The sequence below is a fragment of the Scyliorhinus canicula genome, chromosome 17, assembly GCF_902713615.1.
Source record: "Scyliorhinus canicula chromosome 17, sScyCan1.1, whole genome shotgun sequence".
Taxonomy (NCBI): domain Eukaryota; kingdom Metazoa; phylum Chordata; class Chondrichthyes; order Carcharhiniformes; family Scyliorhinidae; genus Scyliorhinus; species Scyliorhinus canicula.
The window spans coordinates 90,157,462-90,172,669 of record NC_052162.1 but is presented as its reverse complement, the minus strand read 5'-3'; the positions used below and the strand labels follow the sequence as shown (position 1 = coordinate 90,172,669).

Here is a 15,208-nt window from a genome sequence, read left to right as displayed (position 1 = left end):
TGTATCTGCATGATAGACACCTTCCCATGTACATATGTTCGTTAACTCACCACTTGTACATAGTCAGGCATGTATATACCTTCACGTTCCAAAACATATTTTTAAAAATGGGGAGATGTCATAATATCCACTCATGTATATAATGAGATGCAGACAGGCAGTGATTGACACACAGCATGACCAATGAACACACAACACAGAACAATCAATCACCAGACAGGACACCACCACTATAAAGCCCACAGGGCATTAAGACTCTCTCTCTCAGGACCCAGATACTGAGACAGTCAGAGTGCAGAAGATAGTGGGCATTACTGCTGTTTGGTAGCTAGTAAGTCTGGTCGAGCCAGTAAGAGGTCATCAGTAGGCTTAGTAGAGTGTCAGCCCACAGCTAAACATGTACAGCAGTCCATAGTTAAAAAACAGTGTTGGATCATTTCCGGTGTCAGATGTTTGTTTCTAGCTTCCCTGCATCCAGTTGCAGTCAATGTCGAACCAACCTGCCTAACATATCACCCTCTAACCCACCCAACCCATCAATGGGATGGGAGCTCTCCTGCGCAACCAGTGCCATCTTGTTCGCTGGGATGACTGTGTTTGAGAAGTGGAGTTATAATAATCATCTGCAGCTTGTCAGCCTCTTGAGTGCCAATCCCTTCCCGTGCGAATCCAACACCATTTTTCATTGGCATTGCTCGTGTTACACATGGCTCCAAAGCTAGCTCATTAACGGTTCCGGAATTGCTCACCAATGGTGACCCATCCCCCTAACCAAGTTGCCTCTCCCCCCCCCCCCCCCCCCAACCGATGGGGCAGCAGCCCACTGCTTCTGGGATGACCGCCCCATTTCGAAAATGGCTACTCACCTCCTTATAACCCCACAGCAGCCATTGCTCCAGCTTCATGTTTTTAAATAGGTGTACTGCGTGACTGCTCGCGCCCACGTGACCGCTCACTGGAGAGGTGGTTAGGTCATGGGAGGCCAATCGATAGGGAGTCTATCCCGTTAGTGGTATGGTGTTTGACCTTAATTGGTAATTATTGGTTTCTGACTACGCCACGGTTGGATCCAGATCACGTCAACAGGAACAATTAGCGTCCTGCATGTTTCCCAATTTCGGCCTCTCCTGTGATCTAACTGGCCTGCCTGTATTCGCGCCAAACCCGATGGGGCCAGGAGATCGTGGCCACTATCTTCTGTTAAAATATTTCAAAAATTTTAAAGTAAAACTTTCCTTGCTCAACAGTTTTAACCATCCCATTCTATTGACACAATCTGCATCCACTGGTTTTGAACTGGAGATATTTTAACATAAAGGCACTAAATTTGAAACAATCACAGCAATAATTGTCAATCTGTTTGTACCTCACAATAATGGAACTGGCATTCCCTCACAGCTGACTGTAAGAGTCCTACTTGAAAATAAGTTAGCTATTCTCCGTCCTGGTCCTTGTGGGCAAAGGTCGTCAAGCACAAAACTATGTCATGGGAGTGTCCCTTTAAGAAATATTTTGTCTTAACACATGGCTTCAGTTATGTCATTGTGTGGGTGGAGCTGGGCTGTGGCTCTGAGTTTTACTTCCGCATTTGAGCTGGGAGCTGTTGTGTGGCTCTGTGTTTTTCTGATTCCGTTTTCACATTTGGAAGCTGAACTCAGACAGAGACTTCTTGTCTTGTCGTGTCTCTCTCTCTATCTGCATGTTAAAAGATCATGTGATAAGACAAAACATTTCTTAAAGGGACACTCCCATGACAACAGCATCGAATTAGTAGCATTAATTGGAGGGACTCCAGGACAGCTGAGCAATGAGAAAATATCCCACTACTGCAAGCTCCTCTGAGGGTGGGACTGAGGCACATTGTTGGGATAGAATAGAGGGATAACTGCAGATAACTATGATAAATACTGGAGTTTCCTCCAATCTGCATCACTGACATCACTCTCCCTGATGGAAAGAAACCACAAGGTCTCAGGCTGAACACAAAATGCGATACTTTTCTGACAGTCTGGATTCTAAAGTAATTAATAAGTTTGAAATAAATGACATTAGTTTACACTATCTTCCTCTTCAGCATCATTAATTGCACCATTTCAATCCACTGTAGGTTTTGGTCTGGCTTTCATTGCCTACCCAGAGGCTCTTACACAGTTGCCAGCGGCACCTTTCTGGTCCATTTTATTTTTCTTCATGCTAGTCACTCTGGGAATCGACAGTCAGTTTGCATTAACAGGTAAGAATGCCATTACTTCTAACTAACATGGGCAAATTTTTCATTTTTGAGACTGTGTAGTCGTGGGGGGCTCCAGTGACACATTTCCCACTGGCCCGAATTTCAGGATCTCGCGCCAGATTCTGCGCATAGGCCGGTTCCCTCCAAACATCCTGGTGGGCCTGCTACTGATTCATCTACCTGCCATCAGCTGACCGGCTGAAAGGTCCCGGCACCATATCTAAATCTCAGCCCAGCACATTCATATCAGTCTTTCCAGCCCCGCTGTCCTCACCAGACCATCCCAGCTGTCAATAAACCAGATTAAAAAGACTAGCATTCTCAAAAAATCTGTTCCTCGATTTAACCATCCTCCAGTTGAACCTATCACTCATGAGGCGTCGATGCCAAACTTAGACCTCTACCCATTGCATCTGGACTCTTCATCCATCACCTTTGAGTAAACAATGTGGTATCCCCTTGACCCCTTGTTTGTGAACTTTTCATGCAATTTGTCGGGGTCAACCTTCCCTCCCTGCCCTCAGGCTTCGCTCTGCCATCCATTTTTCCGTCTTCTTCACCCATCTTGTTGCCCATCTACCTGCTATCGTGAGTCCTCGCACTTCCTTACCCTCTTACACAGGTTTCCTTGCCACATTGCCCCACTTGATTTTGTCAGGCCAAGCACCTTCCCCCCTCAAATCACTCTCCCCCCGCCACTCCTCTCTCCACACCGCTGTGGAGTCCTACAGCACAGTGCTGTCCAGCTAGATTCCAGATAGATACTAGTGAGTGGCAGCAGGGGAAAGGAAACCCTTGCACACCCCAACTCCAGGTGCTCTGTGAACGACTCAGTGACACAGGAGGGTCCATAGGTCCAGCATCACGGTGCTGTCCATGAAGACGGGCTTGGTATAAGGATGGAGGGAAAGAACCAGTCTTCTCCAGCAGAGTGGTGATCAGTGCATCAGAAGCAGCACACCACAATGGCAGAAATGTTGCACTCAACTCAAAGTCTGTTGTGAACTGAGGAACACTTGTACATGTCACTCTTTATCAGTCGGGTTATAGACCATCAGAATTTCACACTGGTGTGACCCAAGCTTGGAACCCTGATGGGATGCCAATGGGCAGCTGCTTTAATGAGCATTCATGGGATGCAAATTGCATTCACACCACCACGCAAGAGGAAGACAGACGTGCCATGAACCCGTCATTGGGAGAATTGCAATGTGATTTTACACCAGCGGATTTCAGAACTTTTGCCTCCCGCTAGATTCTTCACATCTGCCCGCTACTAAACCTATTGGTGATGGGCTGGGAGAATTCCACCCCACATTTCTTTCTGTACCTGTCCCTGACATTTTACTGATCTATGTACGTGGACCCCTTAATTTCCTTTGACTGCCATTGTTTCTAGTTTTTCACCAATTAAAGGCACACTGTTTTACCCCTTTAGGGTCCAAAGTGAATGACCTCACACTTGCTGACATTGAAGGCTGTTTGCCACAGGTTGGCCACTTATTTGCTTCTTACTTTAATGCTACCATTTACATTACTGAAAACCACACAAAGATATGTCGCATTGTAAGTAAGATCCCCTATCTTTGTGTCATTGACAAACTTGTATCTGCGGCTTTCTTTCCAGGTCATTAATAAATATGATGGATAGTTGAGAACCATGAGAGGCATCAGTAGTCACACGCTGCCAATTAGCGATCATCCCATAATGCCTACGCTCCTCTCCCACTCAATCCATTTCTTATCCAGGTCAATAATTTAAAATTCTATGGGCGGAATTCTCCTTCCAGCAACGCCCAAATCACGAGAGCACTGAGGCAGCTTTTAACAGTGGTAACACATGTTTAATATGAACAAATATTTACAGATTTGTGCCCAACACCCATGCCAATTTAACTGGTGTCTAACCTTCTGGCCTTATGAGCCCTAACGCTACTTCTAGGTGGTTCCCCAGACAGTACAGCAGGAGTGGAGGCAGCCTGCTGTGATTCCAGCCCTGCGACCTGGATCCCTGTTGGCGGTTGTCTTCTGGGGCGGCCAGGCATGAATGGGCCTGGCTGCTGCTCAGGTATCCAGAGTGGTGTGGTGCATCACGCTGGAGGGCCCCTCCAGAGCATTCCAGGCATTTAGATTTAGATTTAGAACAGTACAGCACAGAACAGGCCCTTCGGCCCTCGATGTTGTGCCGAGCAATGATCACCCTAGACTCCGCAGACTCCACACAGTGACCCAGCCGGGGATCGAACCTGGGACCCTGGAGCTGTGAAGCATTTATGCTAACCACCATGCTACCGTGCTGCCCCAATTTGAACCGCATCTTCAGGAATCTGAAGCTCCGCTCGATCACTGACCTGTTTGCTGTATGGGCATCATTGGACTGGGTCTCTGCGTCGATCTGTGGCCTCCAGATAGGCTTCATCAGCCACAATCACAGTGGATAACACTGTCACCCAGAAGTCAACTCATCCCAGTGCGGGGAGGCGTCTTGAACATGTCAGGAATTGTTGAATTTGCCAGGATGAAGGTGCCGTGCACACTGTCTAGGTATCGAGTGCAGAGGTGAATGATGCGTAGTGACAGTCACATATTAGCTGCTCATTCATTGAGTGGCAACCCTTTCGGTTTGTGTAGAGCGGCCTGTCGCCTGCAGGTGCCCATAGGGAGACACACATCCCGTCGTTGACCCTCTGGATTCGGGTGAACCTGGCAATGGAGGCAAGCCCCGCCGCCCGGGCAGCCTGGCGGGCTCCGTCTGGGTCTAAAGGGCAACAATGACGGTGCCGATGCACCTGTGCCCTGACGTCTTGAGATCCGGACAGGACCCCACTGGAAGGAGCCTATCGCATAAAGGTTCATGGCAACCGCCATCTTGATGTCCATCGGGAGCGGGTGTCCTCCTCCATATCCTCACGCTGTCAGGTGTGCCATCATCTGGCAGATACATCTCCCTACTCAGCCGGAATATTCAACAGCATGCCAGGTCCATCAGGGACTCGAGTGACAGGTGCTGCCGGTATTCACGAGGCCTCATGCGGCGCCTCCTTGGCAGTTCTTCGTCCTCGACTTGTTGGGCAGCCGGCAGTCCTTCCTGGGCGGCTGCCACTTGTACTTTTGTGGCACACTCTGCTGCTGCATGCTCCACTGATGCAGCTTCCTCTTGCTCGAAAAGCTCCAGCTCGCACAGCCACAGGGCATCCACCAGGGCTGCAGCAGCTAGCAACAAGGTCACCATTGCTGATTGATTTCCAATATCCATTGTCTTCAGGGGATGAAAGGCCGTTATAATGTTCTATGTTCTATTGTCTTCAGGGGATGAAAGGCTGTTGTGTTAGCATGGTGCGTACCCCCCCTCACCTAACCATGTCCACCGGGCTACGTGGTGGCCCCGGTTGACACCATGGACTCTGCCCCCATTTGTCCCCCTATCCCCGCTTCCATGGCCCATTGGTGGCCGGCACTGTGGGGGCTTCTGGCCCTGGCGTCAGTCCCTGATGCCAAGCGTACTGTCGGCTGGCCCTGCCCTCGCCAGCGATACGCTCGGCGATCCCTGTAGGGGCTACTGTGGGTGTTGCCTTGGTGGGCCGCCAATGGGTTGGGGGGATGGTGGCGTAAGGGGGGAAGGGGGCACCCATACAGCTGGTATCAATCTGCAGAACCCAGGGCCAGGTAGGGTTGTCGGTGGGTGCAAGCAAGATAGCTGCAGGAATGGCGATCTGTGCCTGTGCATCGCCCCAGTCCCATGGGGGGTCATTCCGGCCATTTGGCCAGTTCCCCATCCTCCAGCACTGGCAGGATCCGCCATTCCTGCCAGCCCAGCCTGTGTCCAGCTCGGCATCCCAGTCACTGCTCTCTGTGTCCTCCCTCCACTTTCATCAGCCACGATGCCGGTTTCATGATTATAAAAGCACAGGTTAACCGCCCGTCGGGACCTCAACCCATTGGACCAGGAAAATCGCGGAGGCCCCAGAGAATAACGGGCCGGGCCCATTAATGATATGCAAACGGTGTTTGCTATACATGCGTTCCGCTACACATTGACACTGCTGTTGAGGTGAATTGCGATTTGCCTTAAAATCTGCGCTTTTTCTCTGCCCAATCACATTTCACGATTTTGGCGCAACCAAAGCAGATTCCCTTCCAAAACCTATAGACATTAGCTGATCATTATTTTAGTCAGCTCTTCAAAAAATTCATGTGAGATTGTTCCTTGCTAGTTTTCACTGATCAGCTGAAAATATTCGATCTGTTGTGTTGACCTATCCTTCAATATCGTAATTTCCCAACAACAGATGTTAGGCTAACTAGTGGGCAGCACGGTAGCATGGTGGTTAGCATAAATGCTTCAGAGCTCCAGGGTCCCAGGTTCGGTTCCCGGCTGGGTCACTGTCTGTGCGGAGTCTGCACGTCCTCCCCGTGTGTGCGTGGGTTTCCTCCGGGTACTCCGGTTTCCTCCCACAGTCCAAAGATGTGCGGGTTAGGTGGATTGGCCATGATAAATTGCCTATAGTGTCCTAAAAAAAAGTAAGGTTAAGGAGGGGGGGGTTTGTGGGGTTGTTGGGTTGCGGGTATAGGGTGGATACGTGGGTTTGAGTAGGGCGATCATTGCTCGGCACAACATCGAGGGCCGAAGGGCCTGTACTGTTCTATGTTCTATGTTCTAGTCAGTAACACCCTGATTTCCTTATCTCGCCTTTCTTAAATAACAGAGATACAGGGCGGAATGCTCCCTTGCTCACGCTGGTAGGATCAATGGTAGGTTCTGAGGGGAAAGTTCTGCAAGGGACGCAAAAATCGGTTTTACACCGGCATAAATTTCCTGTGGGATCTTCTGATGGTACATGTCATGGTGGATTGGGAAACCAGCTGGAGGCCACCGTGAAAATGAATTCCACCTAGCTAATAAGATGCAGCTGAATGCCCAACTGCCTGAGCAAACAATGGAATAATGTGGCGTGCAGATGTCGGTTGTCACCCGAACAATGCCCAGGGCTGCCTCCAGAGTCCAAGTTGGAGGCTACTGACAACCCTGGATTCTGGAACAGTGGGTGGATGGAGCATGTACATGTGAAGGACATAAAGAAAGAATTCTAACTTCATATCATGATTCCTCTAAGTTTACTCTGCAGGATGACTTTATGGTAGAAGCGATGACCAGAGTTAATGCACTGGACACTGATGATTAAAAAAATTTCAACTCTCCGATTTAATTAAAGATTGAAATGCAACCCCAAACACTCTGATGTTCCATTCAAGCTGGATACGGGTGAACTTGCAAATTTAATCACAGAGGCAGGTCTCAAACCAGTACACGAGATACCAAGAATTAAAAATTCAAACTGTAGGTTGACAGACTATAATGGGAACGCAATATTGATTAAAGGTTCCTGCTGCCTCATGGTACAGAATGGTGGCCTCTGTATGCCATTGGACTTTGATATTTGGGTGATACGAAGTCATGACTAATTGGGGAAGAGGCATGCATTAAATGAAATTTGGTGCAAATAAATCAGACTGCCAACACATCTCAGCATGAAACTGAGGGCAAAGAACTATTTTCACGGACGAACTACAAGCTACAATGATCAGAAAGCATCAGAAGTAGCAGTAAATGTGGAAGCACATGCCACATTTGTCGCAGACATGTTACCAGTATCTGATGCAAAACTAAAGTTAATGGCAGTTAACTCTCTTTGTAGCATTCACTAACAGTTTTGTTGTCGTTTGTATGTTTCCCAACTCCAGGATCTGTGTTTATTTTTGCATTTTATTTTGGTCTCCCTTACTTCTTCCGTTATCTCTGTTCACAATTTTTGATACATGCATTTAGGGCTGGATTCTCCATTGCCCAATGCTCGGGACGGGTCTCCCGATCGAGCAGAGAATGGAGCGTTGGCCGAAAACGGGATCAGGACCGGGCACCAATCCTGTTCAGGTACTGCAGTCCCACTTAGGCAGCAACAAGCAAGCTACATGCTGGTGTCACCATAAAAATCAGAGATTTGCACTCATTTACATCTCATTAACAGGCTGAAATCTGAATCTCAACCATGCCCACCCCGTGGTACTTCAGTCCTCTTGGCCGGGAGTCATGCGGGCGTGAATTGGTAAGTATTTACAGGCGGGGCCCAGGCTCCATTGCCGTTGAGGGGAGGCAAGGAAGGAAACAAACTTTTCAGACTTTTAGGGCTTGCTGGGGGGCTTATGCCTGGGCCTCAGGGAGTAGTGGATGCATGTTAATGGACTCAGGGTGCCCACTCAGGATTGGAGTGTCATGGCTGACACCGCCATTGCTGCTATAAATTCATTTAAACCCATGCCCTAGCTGCAACTTATGGGCTGTTGAGATTTCTTACTGCTCACAAACCCAACAAATGCCCTTAGAGCTACTGATCATGTGGAAACCTAACCAGCCTGCCCATCTGGAAACCCTCATACCCCAGATATATCATCGAGGGTGTGGGGGTGGCATGATCAATCGCCAGCCTACCAGGTGTTGGCACTCCTCAGTGCATTCTTCAGAAAGTGCAGTCCCACAGCAGAGGAACCAGAGGATTTGCAGAGCAGGTGATTTGTCAGTAACGAGGGTTACTCGCTGAACTCATGGCTAATGATGCTTGCGTGGAAGCCCTGATCGAAGTGGAGAACTGTTATGACGACCCTCGCTCAGAAGCATCCTTGATCGGTGTATCAGCATGCCCAAGGTGAATTTCTGATGCCTGGAACGCTCTGGTGGGGCACGAATATGGTTACCAGAGGTCTTTGAGCATCGTGGTGACCTGCTGCATACTTCATAATTCTGATAATGGACGGTGCAGATGAAAGCAGTGGTGAGACATCAAGAGTCTGCTGCAGAGTGATGCCCAACATGTGATCCAGGGCTGCCGCACACAGGACAACCTCATCACCTACCGATTTACAAACTATGAGGCATGGACAGTGGCAGCTCCACCGCCCTGACTCAACTCTTCCCCCCCATCTCACTGTACTTCACACCCCACCCCCCCCCCCCCCACAGACACAAAAGTCACCTTCCCCTGAGACTCCCTACCCTTCCTTCTCCCCGAGACCCTGATTCCATCCATCCCTTCCTTCTCACTTAGTCCATCACTCCACTTTCCCCTCAGCCTTCCACTCCCTCGCACTGTCACAGCTCCCTTCCCTGCTAAGATGGTCATGCCAACATCAACAGGCTGTTTAGCACACTGGGCTTAAATCGCTGGATTTGAAAGCAGATCAAGGCAGGCCAGCAGCACGGTTCGATTCCTGTAACAGCCTTCCCGAACAGGCACTGGAATGTGGTGACTAGGGGTTTTTCACAGTAACTTCAGTGAAGCCTACTCATATCAATAAGCGATTTTCATTTCATTTCATAGGGTCTTGGTCCATGGGCTGGAGGAGGATGATGACGATGCACTGTGAGATGAGGTCTGCTGCTCCTCGTTGTATGACAAAGTTTGCTTCCTGCCTCTTATTATGAGCCAGGGTTTAGAGAACCCCAAAGTATATCATGAAGTTCACCTGACCTACAACGTTTAATAGATTTTGGTTACGGGGAGCACAAGGGTCCACTCAACAGGGGTGATGCAACAGATATCTAAAGTACTTTTAAAACAAAGAAATGTTTATTATATGAATCTAGTTAACATTTTATAAACACACAGTAAACATTTTAGCAACTATCAACTCAAATACTGCCCTGAAAGAATATAATACTCTATAAGTGACCCTTAATCTTTCCTAGCAACATCCATATGGTAAACCCTTTACAAAGAAAGACAGCAGGTTTAAATTCTCTACAGAAACAGATATTACCTTGAAATATCTGCAGTCTGCACATCCTCCCCGTGTGTGCGTGGGTTTCCTCCGGGTGCTCCGGTTTCCTCCCACAGTCCAAAGATGTGCAGGTTAGGTGGATTGGCCAATATAAATTGCCCTTAGTGTCCAAAATTGCCCTTAGTGTTGGGTGGGGCTACTAGGTTATGGGGATTGGGTGGAGGTGTTGATCTTGGGTAGGGTGCTCTTTCCAAGAGCCGGTGCAGACTTGATGGGCCGAATGGCCTCCTTCTGCACTGTAAATTCTATGAAATCCTCAAATGAGCTGAAGACAGTCTGTAGCTTATAGAGAGAGATCATTATACAGCTGCTTGCTTTGCCTGCAACTATCCAACTCTGAAAACAAAACACACACACTGTACCTGCCAGCTCAAAAACTAAAGAAAAAAACAGACAGACCAGCTCCACCCACACTCTGACATCACTGCAGCTATTTGATAAACACACATTTCTTAAAGGTACATCCACTACAGCTAATTGATAAACACATATTTCTTAAAGGTATGACATGACACTCTAAGATGGTATACCACTGTCCGACAGGATGATTCCTGCATGTGTGTCGGCAATTCCTTCTCAGGGGCCCAAATATGTTGGGGGGGCTGGGTAGCAGTAGGAAATGGTGAACGGTTAGGACTCACTCACTGGGGATGCTGTCATACAAGACTGGCTCACACTGCTGTCCCCATGGCTTGCCAATTCTCTGTGAAGGTGTAACCACGTGGACCCACTCGGCTGCCTCACAACATTCAGCCCCAGCCCATCCTTCACATTGGTGAGACGGAGGTTTGAGGCAGATCGGACCGGTGGTGCACAAGTGTTTAATGATGAGTATTCATAATATTTGTGCCCTTACCCCATGCTACCTATTCTATACGGCACCTGTACCAACTTCAGTGTCATCTATCTTTGTATTCAGATGGGGAAGTGGCCTGCTGCTTGTCTCACCCTCTGCCCTCTGATGCATTTGACATGCATCCTCTGGCGGGTATGGACCTTGATCTTCGGGTGTCACAGGTGAAAATATAGCAGCCAGTTTTCTCTGCTGTCTATAAGATGCGCCACTGTCGGAGGGAGGGATTCGGATGGGCTGAGGTGTTCCACTGCCACCCCTGGGGATGGAGAGGAGGCCAGAGTGAGCTCCGGAGACGCCACCATCATCTGGTGCTGCTAGTCCTGGAGGACAACCCTTGTCTGAACCATGGTCTCCATGCCCTCAGCCGTTGCACACTGAGCCTGCCTTCACTGCCTCAGTCATGTTCCTCTGGGACTGTGTTATGTCTTTTTGCACCTGTGATATATCCCTCTTGTGACTGACTACGATCAGTCAGCGCCTGGCCAATGCTCTCAATGTCCTCAGCCATGACCCTTTCTGAATAGGCCAAGCTTTGGAGTACCACAGCAATGTCCATCTGCACCCATGTGACATGTCTGCCTATGACTGCACCCTCTTGTCCTGTGCCTCAACCATGGACAGCAGAATGTGCCCAAGTCTTGGACATCATGACACATGGCACTGACATCTTTCCCCACGCCTTCCAACGGATGCCACCCTTTCAGTGTTGGCTTGGATACCACGCATTGTCATTTCCATTTACGCCTTAAAGTGACTTCAATGAGTCCAACGACTCCTCAGCTGGTTCTACAGGAGCTGGAATGTTACTGACATTCCTTGCTGTAGATTCTAGCTCTGCTTCTGGAATCTACACTAGCGATGGAATCATCTTTTCCAGAAGTGCAACACCTGTCTGAGCAACAGTAGTTCCATCCGAAGCCCTCCCTCAGGAATCCCTGCTTGCACCTGATGTGATGCAGAATGTGTCGTGCTCACAATGAGGTGACCCAGGAGCCAGACCATTAACATTACCCACCAAGGTAATAGTCTCTATGATAACAGATGGTGCAGCTGAAAGCAAGACGTCAGTGTCTTCCCCAGAGTTATGCTGGATGGGGGGGAACAGCAAACCCAGACAGCCCAGTCTTGTCTGATGGTAACACTGAAAGTCAAAAGACATGAAGCGGGATTTTCCAACCCTCCGTGCCGAAATCGCGCTGGGGCGGAGAATTAACCAAAATATGCTCCCATGCCGGCATGCGATTCTCTGGCGACTGGAGAATTGCTGCCAGTCGCGCAAGCGCAATTAACACGGTGCCGGTCGGAGAGCGTTGAAAATGCCCACCCCGGGGCGATTGTCCGCGCTCAGCGGGCCGAGTGCCCGTCGAGTCCCTCCGGCGTGGTTCACATTTGGTCCCACCAGGCGGGACCTCGGCATTCTGGCTGGGGCCACCCTGGTGGGGGGGGGGGGGCGGGGGGGCCTATGTTCTTCTGCGCCGGGCCCCTTCTGCGCCGGCATGTTGCGTGGGGGCTGGCGCAAAGACAGCCGCCATGCACATGCACGGCCGCATGAACGGAACTTCCGGCTGCGGGATGCACGCCGGGGCCCTGCTAGCCCCCTTGAAGACGGAGAATCACACCGGACTATCAAGGAAAAAGTACGCGGTGATTTGCGCCCGTTTTCCAGCGGGCGTGGGGACCTAGTCCCCAGAAGGAAGAATCGCCCCACGTGGTGGACTGATCTGTGTGAGTCGGGCAACTCACTTGCTTTAGGGACATTAGCATTGCATTGGACTCTCCCTTGATTGGCACATGATGAACTCCATTGCAACTACTGCCGTCTTCTTGGCCTCCCCGTGAATTACAGGGCCCTTTTCTCAGAGTGGGTGTGGACCGGGATATCTGACATGCCCACTCCCATCCTCTGATGCACCTCATGGTTAAGGGCCTGTTTATCTTTGGGGTCACAGAAAGGTTATAGCGGTACGCTGGGACGTGGGTTTTATGGGGGTGTTGTAGCTGGTGACATTTGCTCCTGGCCAAAGATGACAATACATGTGTGGGGTTTCATGGAGATGGGTTGTAAAGGAGATGCAGGCAGGTAGGGTGTTGTTGATTTCCATGGAATTGGGGGCATTTATGAGGAGTGAGGGATAGGAGGGATGCTGTCTTTGATTTTCGTCCTCCTGTGCATTAACAGATTTGTACAATTTGTTGCAGTCACCAACTTAGTCCATTGATATCACCTTTAACTAAATTTAGAACCTTAGGAAAGTGTTCCATATTTCTTCCATTCAAGCACAATATTGGACTCAATCATGTTACGATCACAGTAAGATAAATACTTCTCATGCCATGAGATTGTTAACTATATGAGGCTCATTAATTATTAAATAATCGAATATGACTTGCTTCTGATGGGTTTTGGGACATATTGGGCTGAATTATGAGGGCTACCTGAGGGCGGGAAAACTAGTTCCATTGACATTGGTGACCAGGAGGGAAGGCTCCAGTGCCATTCACTGAAGCCATTCTTGAACATTTGGCCTTCTGTCCATTACGATGACATGAACCTCAGAGGAGCTCGCTGTAAATGGTCTCAAGGCACGGGCTTGGAAATGTAAGCAGCAGAGGTCTCAATCTCCTCTGGGGACAGAGAATGATTCCTCTGCTCTTGATGCAAAGACAACGTAAGCACACACATGTCTTGTGCTGATAGTCTACCGTTTTGTGCTGACAACCTCATTCAATCTCTTCAATTCTTCAGAAAATGGACTTATAGTCAGGGGACAATTTCCTCATCAACTCCTGTTCTCTATTGGTGGGTTTTACTGGGCTGTATGAATTATTAATTGATCATTGATATCATGTCACATTTTTTTCATCAGAAACGGCGTTAACGACTTTGGTGGACCAGTTCCCTAAATATCTACGAACAAAACGCTATTTTGTGACATTTGCGGTTTGCTTGTTTCTTTTTTTAATTGGCCTTGTATGTATAACAGAGGTATGTTGACTTTTTATAGTATGCATTGTTTCCACATGTTATAACTTGATGCAATGTGAAATTTCACAGGATTCTGTGATTAGGAAGGATCTTGTGCATTGGTCCTGTTTTTTTTTAAGCTATTTAGGTTTGTGCAGGGTGGTGTGGGACTGACTGACCGTTCCTCTCTGTTGTTACTCAATCCAAAGCCTGGAAACTCCCTTTAGATATCACCCGGTGAATCAAACTTACATAGGCTCAGGTTTTCACATCAATGGAGAGCCTCCTTGTCATGCCAAAAATGGCAGATTAGCCTTGAAATTCTGTTCATGATTATGGCACTTCCAACCTTTGCACAGCCAGGACTGGAGTCAGGCTGGGATTTGTGCATGCTGTTTATGGAGGCAACTGACCATTTAAATCATGAGCTGCCTTCACATAAATAGGATTTTTCTAGGCTAGTGTAGAATCCGCCAAAGTAGCATGCATAGTCAAGCAGGCCGAAAACAAAGACTGGGTTTATTTCGATGTGCAATAACCTCCATCCCAAAAGGGTCTCCCTCCCCATCCTGCACCCAAACTTTATACAGTGGTTACTGTGAAAGTTCTGTGAAGGTAATGAGTTATAACAGTCCTCCACCCAATCCTCCCCAGTCCTATACCAGTCCTCCCCCTGTCCAGGGAAATGTCCATTTCCTTGGATGGGTCTGAGGAAACCCTTGTTTCCTCCCAGGAGATGGCACGTGCTCATGCCACCCAGAGTCAAATAGATTAGCAGAGCGGGCTGTCCCGACTTTCAAACTCAAAATGAAGAAACAGACCTTGGGCTCCTGGTAGACTCAGCTGACAGATTTCTCTTCTGACCGTCAAATGACCATCTTCTGGAATGTTGGCGTCCTCGATTTCAGAATCAGGACTCTTCACAGCTGGCACAACCAGGGGCAACAGTGGCCACTGCGGCAGAGATGGCAATCCGAGTGGTGGACGGGCCCAGACAGGGACTTCCAGGACATGGTAATTCGGCTGAGGTGATGATCCACATGTCGAATTTACCTACGTCCTTGGGTCCGCAACTGATCCGAGACTGGTCCAGTTTGGGCCAACATGGGGCTCCTTCGTAAAATTTCCTCACGTGTACCAGATCCCAGAGGGCGAATGTGTGCAAAAGCTTTGTCGCCTTTTGTTAGCCTCTGTCTTGTACTGACCCTGGCGGACCTTCCCACCAAAGTCTGGGATAACTAAAGTCACCTAGTTATGGAGGCGGCGACCTCTCAATAATTTAGCTGGACAACCCTCCGTCGGAGAATGTGGCACGGTCCAG

At 48.8% G+C, this 15,208-nt stretch overlaps 1 protein-coding gene across 1 annotated transcript in view; it reads left to right on the top strand.

The window, feature by feature from the left end:
* The window catches only part of LOC119951977 (sodium- and chloride-dependent neutral and basic amino acid transporter B(0+)-like), a 206,467-nt gene that overhangs the window by 128,360 nt on the left and 62,899 nt on the right, over positions 1-15,208 (top strand). The window contains exons 9-10 of the mRNA XM_038775413.1: positions 2,108-2,233; positions 13,790-13,908. Of these exons, the coding sequence (XP_038631341.1) occupies positions 2,108-2,233; positions 13,790-13,908 (245 nt within the window). The remainder of the gene's footprint in view (positions 1-2,107; positions 2,234-13,789; positions 13,909-15,208) is intronic.